General features: G+C 48.8%; 1 protein-coding gene across 1 annotated transcript in view; it reads left to right on the top strand.

Moving 5' to 3' along the window:
- Nucleotides 1–3,058: 3,058 nt before the first annotated feature.
- The window catches only part of LOC119272088 (3-methyl-2-oxobutanoate hydroxymethyltransferase 1, mitochondrial-like), a 17,660-nt gene continuing 10,425 nt past the window's right edge, over nucleotides 3,059–10,293 (top strand). The window contains exon 1 of the mRNA XM_037553674.1: nucleotides 3,059–3,355. Within this exon, the coding sequence (XP_037409571.1) occupies nucleotides 3,059–3,355 (297 nt within the window). The remainder of the gene's footprint in view (nucleotides 3,356–10,293) is intronic.

Genomic DNA, 10,293 nt, shown 5'->3' with positions numbered 1-10,293 from the left:
TAAAGGTCCATATCACAAGTGGCAATATAAAGTGACGTTCTTTTGCATTAAGATTCCGTGCATCCAACCATAAAAACACATGACAACCTATGCTTCTCTCTGCGAAGGGCCTATCTTTTATTCTCGTCTTATACTTCATACAAGAGTCATGGTGATCTTCACCTTTCCTTTTTAAATTTTATCTTTTCGCAAGCACAATGTGTTGGAAAGATCCTGATATACATAGCTAATTGGATGTGATTTTTCATGAACTATTATTGTTGACATTACCCTTGAGGTAAAAGGTTGGGAGGCAAAACTATAAGCCCCTATCTTTCTCTTTGTCCGATTAAAACTTCATACCCATAAATATTGCGTGAGTGTTAGAAATTGTGAAAGACTAAATGATAGTTGTGTATGTGGACTTGCTGAAAAGCTCTTATATTGACTCTTTCCGATGTTATGATAAATTGCAATTGCTTCAATGACTGAGATTATAGTTTGTTAGTTTTCAATGAAGTTTCTGATTCATACTTGAAATTGTGAATGAATTGTTACTTTAGCATAAGAAATCATATGAGAATATATATATATATATATATATATATATGTTGTTGTTCCAAGAATGATCATGATGCCCTCATGTCTGTATTTTATTTTATCGACACCTCTATCTCTAAACATGTGGACATATTTTTCGATATCGGCTTCCGCTTGAGGACAAGCGAGGTCTAAGCTTGGGGGAGTTGATACGTCCCTTTTGCATCATGTTTTTATATCGATATTTATTGCATTATGAGTTGTTATTACACATTATGTCACAATACTTATGCCTATTCTCTCTTATTTTACAAGGTTTACACGAAGAGGGAGAATGTCGGCAGCTAGAATTCTGGGCTGGAAAAGGAGCAAAAATTAGAGACCTATTCTACACAACTCCAAAAGTCATGAAACTTCAGGGAAGTCAGTTTCAGAATATATAAAAAAATATTGGGCGAACGAAGCACCAGAGGGGGGACACCCACTATCCACGAGGGTGGGGGCGCGCCCTACACCCTGGGTGCGCCCCCTGCCTCGTGGCCCCCCTGGCAGGCCTTCGGTGCCCATCTTTGGCTATATGAGGTCTTTCGCCCTGGAAAAAATCAGAAGCAAGCTCACGGGACGAAACTCCGCCGCCACGAGGCGGAACCTTGGCGGAACCAATCTAGGGCTCCGGCGGAGCTGTTCTGCCGGGGAAACATCCCTCTGGGAGGGGGAAATCATCACCATCGTCATTACCATCGATCCTCTCTTCGGGAGGGGGTCAATCTCCATCAACATATTTACCAGCACCATCTCATCTCAAACCCTAGTTCATCTCTTGTATCCAATCTTTCTCTCAAAACCTCAGATTGGTACCAGTGGGTTACTAGTAGTTTTGATTACTCCTTGTAGTTGATGCTAGTTGGTTTATTTGGTGGAAGATCATATGTTCAGATCTTTTATGCATATTAATACCCCTCTGATTATGAACATGAATATGATTTGTGAGTAGTTACATTTGTTCCTGAGGACATGGGAGAAGTCTTGCTATAAGTAGTCATGTGAATTTGGTATTCGTTCGATATTTTGATGAGATGTATGTTGTCTCTCCTCTAGTGGTGTCATGTGAACGTCGACTACATGACACTTCACCATTGTTTGGGCCTAGGGGAAGGCTTTGGGAAGTAATAAGTAGATGATGGGATGCTAGAGTGACAGAAGCTTAAACCCTAGTTTATGTGTTGCTTCGTAAGGGGCTGATTTGGATCCATATGTTTCATGCTATGGTTAGGTTTACCTTAATACTTATTTTGTAGTTGCGGATGCTTGCAATAGGGGTTAATCATAGGTGGGATGCTTGTCCAAGAAAGGGCAGTACCCAAGCACCGGTCCACCCACATATCAAATTATCAAAGTACTGAACGTGAATCATATGAACGTGATGAAAACTAGCTTGACGATAATTCCCATGTGTCCTCGGGAGCGTTTTCCTTTATATAAGAGTTTGTCCAGGCTTATCCTTTGCTACAAAAGGATTGGTCCATCTTGCTGCACCTTATTTACTTTTATTACTTGTTACCCGTTACAAATTACCTTATCACAAAACTATCTGTTACCGATAATTTCAGTGCTTGCAGAGAATACCCTGCTGAAAACTGCTTATCATTTCCTTCTGCTCCTCGTTGGGTTCGACGCTCTTACTTATCGAAAGGACTACAATAGATACCCTATACTTGTGGGTCATCAAGACTCTTTTCTGGCGCCGTTGTCGGGGAGTGAAGCTCCTTTGGTAGCTGGAATTTGGTAAGGAAAAATTTATATAGTGTGCTGAAATTTACTGTCACCTGCGGCCCCTCCAGGCGCGGCCTCGGCGTGGCCTCCCGCAACGGATCTCCAGGCCGCAGGCCCCTCTGCCCTGGCCCCAGATGCGGGCCCCTCGGCCTCGGTCCCGATGCGGCCCCTGCGGCCTTGGGTGGCCCTTCGGTTCCCACCCCGACTGGTGTTGTGGCCTGCTCCTACCAGCGCCAGCCCCACTGCGACGCCGGGAGCGACGGACTCTTCGCCATCCTCGTCCGATTCTCCTGCCGCAGCCGACCCGCCTCCTGCTGGCATGATGACTCGGTCTCGCACCGGTATCCACCGGCCCAGCACATGCTACACCGCTGATGAGTATGCGTGCGCGGTGTCGACATCGTCCTCTCCACCTTCGCCCATCCCCTCGTCCGCACACGCCGCCCTCCGTGATCCACATTGGCTCGCCGCGATGCACGAGGAGTTTGATGCGTTGCAGCGCAACCGCACGTGGCATCTTGTTCCGTGACCCCCTCACGCCAACATCATTAGTGGCAAATGGGTGTTTCATCACAAGACCAACCCTGACGGTTCTCTTGAGCTCTACAAGACTCGCTGGGTGGTGCGCGACTTTCGCTAGCGCACAGGCGTGGACTTCACCGACACCTTCGCCCTGGTCATTAAATCGGGCACGATTCACACGGTGCTTCATCTACCGGGTTCCCGTGCCTGGCCCGTGCATCAGTTGGACGTTTCCAACGCATTTATGCACAGCCACCTCACAGAATGGGTCTTCTGTGAGCAGCCAACTAGCTTCGTCGACACCGAGCATCCCGACCACGTCTGCTTGCTCTCTTGGTCTCTTTACGGACTGAAACAGCCCCCCCAGGCGTGGTACCAGCGTATGGCTGGGTTCTTGCAGCAGCTTGAGTTTCGCACAACCCGCTCCGACGCGTCTCTCTTCGTCTACCATCAGGGCACTGCTACTGCATACCTGCTACTCTATGTGGACGACATCATCCTGATGGCATCCCCGCCTGGGCTTCTTCAGCAGCTCACTTCAGTAGCTCACGGCTCGTCTTCATGATGAGTTTGCCCTCAAGGATCTGGGAGCGCTGCACTACTTCCATGGCATTGAGGTCGTTCGCCGTGCCGACGGGTTCTTTCTTCATCAGCAGAAGTACGCTCATGAGCTTCTTAAGCGCGGGGGTATGCTTAATTGCAAGACCGCCCCCACGCCTGTTGACACTAAGGTGAAGGTTTCTGCTTTGGAGGGTTCCCCTGCGCCTGATGTCGTGTTCTACCGCTACATCGTTGGCGCCTTGCAGTATATCACCCTCACTCGGCCTGATTTGTAGTATGCAGTCCAGCAGGTGTGCCTTCACATGCACTCCCTGCGTGATTCCCACTAGACTCCGGTGAAGCGTATTCTTCGGTACATATGCGGCACTATGACCCTGGGACTCACTCTAACGGCATCCTCCTCCATCGACATGGTAGCCTACTCCGATGCTGACTGGGCTAGCTGCCCGGACACGCGTCGCTCTATGTCAGGCTATTGTGTCTACCTCGGGCCCTCGTTGATTTCGTGGTCATCCAAGCGGCAGCCCACAGTCTCTCGCTCGAGTATTGTCGTGGATTTGTCACGGCAGATGTCCTCGTGTAAGGACTTAGTCGCGAGGCCAACGCATCTATGTGGTAGCTTGAGAGGGGTTGAGTGGGATGAGAGACGCAGGGCGGATCAACACACAAGACGAGGATTTAGACAGCTTCGGGCCCCGGGAAACATCATCCGGTAAAAACCCTACATGCTGTTTGAGGCTAGGTCTCATTATCACCACGAGGGATTCGCCGTAAACCGGCTCTCCTCTTTGTGTCTAGCCCTAAGATTATTGATTATTGTCTGTCCCTCTTTGGGGAGCCCTGCCCCTCCTTATATATGTTGAAGGGGCGAGTTACATGTGGAGTCCTATTAGGATTAGGACTAGTCTATCTCTAATACAAACCGGATACAAGTCCTGGTCTTAACTCTTTGTAAGGTAAATATTCCTTTCCTCTTAAACCGGCCCACAATGGTTGAACCGGCCTTCATGAACCGCCAGACAGGCCGCCGGGTCTTGTTGCTCCTCTGGCCCGCCTGCCGGATTACCAATGAACTGTAAACCGTCTGGTCTGTGCAGGTCGCCGGTGAATCGCCAAGTCCGACCGGATTATCCTTCCGGCCGGTTTACACCGCGGGGTATATCCCCGACATTAGCCCCCAGTTTAATTTGGATTCATCCATGTTAAACTGATCTGCAACATAAACACAAGAACAAATTTCGTCGGGTTGTGCTCCGGTTTAAATACTCTTGTAAACCGGCACTTGATCATCCTTAAATCCTTGTCACCTCCTTCTAGAAAATCCGGGTTAATAACTAGCTTCATACTCAAATTGCTGATGTTGGCTTCTTATAGAAAAATAATGTGAAGAATAATCCACTTGAATTGGCTTCCAAGGCACTGGTTTTAAGAAATATTGGTCTTGACATACTCATCTGATATTCAGCCAGTTTGAAGATGTAAAATTTGCCGGATTAATATTACCAAAATTGACGGATTGTAAATATGGATGGCACCAAGTCATAATTGTCACCAACTCCAGGTCATAATTATTGTTCAAAACTGAGCATTTGAAGATTTTTTCTCCCTTATATCCATATTACCTGTAGCCCCCAAGTCTTGAATAGAACAAAGTGATGATTTGAGACTTGTTTTCATATAATTACTGCCACTTTGAAGAAATCCATGTTGTTCATCCTAGTCACTTAGTAAAACTGAACATTCCATATTATGTAGCCCCCAAGTGCCGGGTTGTTATGCTTGCAGCAACCTGGGACTTGTAATTTCCTGATGCTCATAAAGACTTCAACCAGTGTAGCCCCCAAGGGCCGGGTCATTATGCAATAATGAGCATGGACTTTGATAGATACTTCAATGAAAATAACATCATATGATGTAACCCCCATCATGGGGCTTGAATTCACGTCCACAAGGTTAAGAGCCTTTTGCTTTACCAACTGAGCAGTGGACCCTTGAATATAATAAATAAAAAGCTTTGTACCTTGAATTGTTTAACAGGAGCAATTGGTAGCCCCCAAGGGCCGGCTCATTATAATGTGATGAGTCGGGTCTTCAATAAGATGAACAAAGAATGTCTTTGCATTAGCCCCCAAGTGTCATGGTGCATGCTTGCAGCGACATGAGACTTGCATATTTGATGTAATCTCAACTTCAATAATGTAGCCCCCAAGTGTCGGGTTGTAAGCCTGCAGCAACTCGAGACTATTCCTTCAATTGTAGAATATATCCATTGATAACATAATATCCATTGTGCTAAAGCGACTTTGAAAACCTCAATCATAATATTAATAACAATAATAAAAATCCAGCCATGTTGGCTATTCAAGATAATATAATCTGGTATGAAACCTTATTCATCCAATATCATAATGAAAATTCAACCAAGTTTGGCTATTTGAATAATATGACCCAATCATTTATAAGCGCATGATTCCAATGGCGCAATCCAAATATATACTGGCGACGTATAGTCCAAAGCCAGGCTGGTTTAATAAACACCAGATAATTTATAATCATGCTTTATTCAACCTGTTTCTGCATACAACAAGTTTAAAGTGTCCTGGCGGTTTACCGCCGGACGGGTCATAATGCCCAACATATAACCCGGGTTTATAACCAAGGCTGTACTTAAGAATTAATTAAATATGAAATATATCATACCTATGACATTGAATCACTTTGCTGGTTTACCATCTTTTTGTAGTAAGAGTGATAACCCCAATCTTGAGTAATGATAACTCCTTTCATACTGTGCCGGTTGATGATAAACCGTACCGGGTTGTGATAAACACCGGTTTAACCATATACAATACTGGCGACTCGTGGTCAAACCAGACCGGGTTGATAGTCTCCGGATTATAACTTGATCCTGTATTGACAACTTGTAATTGAAAGTCAAGCCGGGTTGATAAACACCGGTTTACTCCATAATAGGATGGTAACAGAAAATCAAACCGGGCAGACGGCCTCCGGATTAAAGGGGAATCAAACCCATCGGCTGAATCGGAAAAAAGGTGTTTGTCGATATAAAAGAAATCCAACAAAAGCAAAGAATAAACAAACCATGAAAACAACATGGAAGCAAAGGCAATGATAAAAACCATTTGCAAAAATATGCTATACTGAGCTGTTCAGATGGTATTACCATGGTCGGACAGGATCAAGGCCCCCAATAGGAGTGGCAATGATTCAAGTCAGCCAGGTCCCCAAATGACTCGTGGCATATATGCCAGATCAAGAGGCGTGACAATGGTTCGGGCCCAACCATGCCCCCAAGTGATTTTGTGGCCTTAGGCCGACCAAGAGGCGTGACTGGTTCAGACTTGACCAAGTCCCCAAATGATCTGGTGGTTGTCGCCTATCAAAGGGTGTTCGTTGGTTCGGACACGACCAAGGCCCCCAGTGATATATAACAAACAAATGTCAAGGGGTAAACCGGAGGCCGCTTTAAACAGAACCACTCCGTGTAACCTCGCATGATGAGAAAGACAGAGACCCCGCTTTATGAAGCAGAAGCCCCCATGTGATCAATAATATGTTAGGCCAATAAGGCAGGATACCCATGTTTGAACCGCGCATCATGGCAGCAGGTCCTCTTCGGTAATTTTTAACTTTTTTGCAAGAGATGAATTCTTCTTGAACCGGGGTCTTGAACCGGATAGTGAGAGCTTCAAAGCTTTGTGGGAGAACAGACGTCCCTTAAACAGGATTGCAAACCGGAATCTTCATTTTCATCCGGAAATTTTCTGACGGCCTTTCAAATAATAGTAGCCTCCGGGACCGGGTTATCTTTCCCTCCATCGTCCCAGGGTTCTTAAATTAGCTGAAACTGGCAAGACTTGTTGCGTCATATCATCGTAGCCCCCGAGTCTCAAGGTGACTCGAAGAGTTGGCTTGAGATTCTCCATATTTGACCGTCATATAAACCGGCATAACTTGTATATCATTGGTGTTGATAGCATGATGTGAATCCACAGAAGGTTGAGGTGACTGCGGCGGGTTATAAATGATCCCGTATGAGCCGTGTCAGCAACTCGGCCAATGGTTCCTTCCAATTGGTTGTTTGAAGTTAACCAAAATGTAGTAGCGGCGACTGGTACACCTGCCCATTGAAACATCCAGTGCAGACGGGTGAGTCGGGTGAAGTTTGTAAGCCGGCGCGGACAGCGAGTCGACCGCGGCGTTATAAACCGGTGCGGGCGGGAGAATCGGCCGCAGGGGCGAACAATAAGTCAATCGCATGTGTTGATGTAGCGGGGGTAGCAACCTGCGCAGGACGAGCGCTAGTGCAAAAAATAATATCTGCTCATACCCCTTTTGCAACACCTTTGTAATGAATAATGGTCTGGAAATTATTGCAATGATACTTCCGGTGTGACACTAGCTCCACTTTTTCCACGCCTCCTTGCAATCACTCCCATGCTGCATATTGGGTTGCTGGCTTGCCTCCTAGCAAAACACTGCATCGTTGCCGCCTCACAATTTTAGTCAGCAAAAAAGGTGCTCCATAGCATCATTGGACGGGTTCCAGCTACCTACAGACTTGTCATGCACAGTAGTTTAACAAAGACTCGACATTGACTCAGATACTCCATAGCGCTTTATAACCAGAGACAGTGGCTGCAGGCAATGGCTCGGAACAACCGCGGCAGCTCAACTAGCAGAGGCGCACCCGATGGCGGTTTAGAGTGATGCGAGGGCGAGGCCGCGAAGGCAGGGAGCTATGTTTGAATCGGCGGCAGCTCTCAGCCGCGTCCCGGCGGTTCAGCAGCGGGAGCAAGGGCGCTCATGGTGGCGGTCTGGCAGCTTGGCGGTTTATCCGCGGCTGCATGCGCGCACGGGAGGAACAGCACAGCAAACCGGCCAGGCCGTCTCGCGCAAAAGAGCCTGGCGCAGCGCGGACGGAGGCACCGGGCAGCTGGAGGCGGAGCCGCGGTTGCAGCGGCGGCCAACCGGTGGTGGAGCGGCGAGGCGCGGATGCATGAGGCCAAGCACCAGGCGGCCTGGTGGCGATTCAGACAGAGGGCGGAACGGACCGCTCGTGGTCGAGGGCGGAACGGACCGCTTGTGGTCGAGGGCGGAACGGACCGCTCGTGGTCGAGGGCGGAACGGGCCGGAGCCTGCATACGCTGGGAAGTGGCTGGGCGCGGTGAGGAAGATGCTTCGAGTGGCGATGCGGAGGCAACCCGGCCGCCGGCGGAGGCAACCCTGGTGGGGACCCAGAGCCGGCCGGTGCGGTGAAGATGATCGGGCGGCCGAGTCGCGCGATGACTGGCGGTGGTGACGAGGATTGCACGCGCGCGTGGAGGAGCTGAGGTCGCGAGCACGTAGCAGAGCAGTGACGTCGCGCCGGCCATAGCCGCTCCGCCACAGTGGAGGCGAGACGGGTTGTGGACGGGGGCGCCGGAGGCGCTCCTGCTCAGCCGCAGAAGCAGCAGGTGCTCGAGGCGAGGCCGAGGCGGAGACCGACTCCGTGGTCTTATCCACCTCCTCCCCTTTTTTTTAGCACATGATGACTCGGTAGACCATGATACTCCCATATAATCGATTGTACAGGACTAGTACTCCGATCCTTAACAGAAACCACGTGGCTTTAAACCTGTAACCCGGCAGTAGAATCTTCCCGTGACTCGGCGGTTTAGACAGCAGAATTTTTTGTCGGTCTCGAACTGGACTCGGCGGATCAGACAACAATTTGACAGCTTGCAGGACGCGACGTACAAACAATGTTAATCCTCCGTTGGTTTCAATAAACCGCTTAACGTCACCAGCGACGCACAAAACGTCAAACCCTAATTATTTTCATCTCAATCTGGTAAACTTGCACTTGATGCAGATCCTTCCAAACCGGCTCATCTTCATCTGGTAACTGCAAACTTCTCGATCCCTGGAAGAAATCCCTCCAAGAACTTTACACCACCGTGCGCGGGCCCCACGGTGGGCGCCAACTGTCGTGGATTTGTCACGGCAGATGTCCTCGTGTAAGGATTTAGTCGCGAGGCCAACGCATCTATGTGGTAGCTTGAGAGGGGTTGAGTGGGATGAGAGACGCAGGGCGGATCAACACACAAGACGAGGATTTAGACAGCTTCGGGCCCCGGGAAACATCATCCGGTAAAAACCCTACATGTTGTTTGAGGCTAGGTCTCATTATCACCACGAGGGATTCGTCGTAAACCGGCTCTCCTCTTTGTGTCTAGCCCTAAGATTATTGATTATTGTCTGTCCCTCTTTGGGGAGCCCTGCCCCTCCTTATATATGTTGAAGGGGCGAGTTACATGTGGAGTCCTATTAGGATTAGGACTAGTCTATCTCTAATACAAACCGGATACAAGTCCTGGTCTTAACTCTTTGTAAGGTAAATATTCCTTTCCTCTTAAACCGGCCCACAATGGTTGAACCGGCCTTCATGAACCGCCAGACAGGCCGCCGGGTCTTGTTGCTCCTCTGGCCCGCCTGCCGGATTACCAATGAACTGTAAACCGTCTAGTCTGTGCAGGTCGCCGGTGAATCGCCAAGTCCGGCCGGATTATCCTTCCGGCCGGTTTACACCGCGGGGTATATCCCCGACAAGTATCGAGGCAGAGTATCGGGCAGTGGCTAATGCCGTTGCTGAGTGCTCTTGGCTCCGTCAGCTTCTCCAGGAGTTGCTTTGTGTGGTCCCCGAGGCCACGGTCGTCTACTGCGACAATGTCTCCGCCGTCTATCTCTTCGCCAAACCCGTCCATCATCGCCGTATGAAGCATATTGAGCTCGATATTCACTTCGTTCGCGAGCAGGCGGCTCTTGTGAAGGTTCATGTTTTGCACGTTCCTACCACTCAGCAGTTTGCCGATGTCATGACTAAGGGACTACCGACCCCAGTCTTTGAGGAGTTTC

The sequence above is a fragment of the Triticum dicoccoides genome, chromosome 3A (assembly GCF_002162155.2).
Source record: "Triticum dicoccoides isolate Atlit2015 ecotype Zavitan chromosome 3A, WEW_v2.0, whole genome shotgun sequence".
NCBI lineage: Eukaryota > Viridiplantae > Streptophyta > Magnoliopsida > Poales > Poaceae > Triticum > Triticum dicoccoides.
Note: the sequence above shows the minus strand (reverse complement) of the source record. Positions and strands in the feature narration are given on the sequence as shown.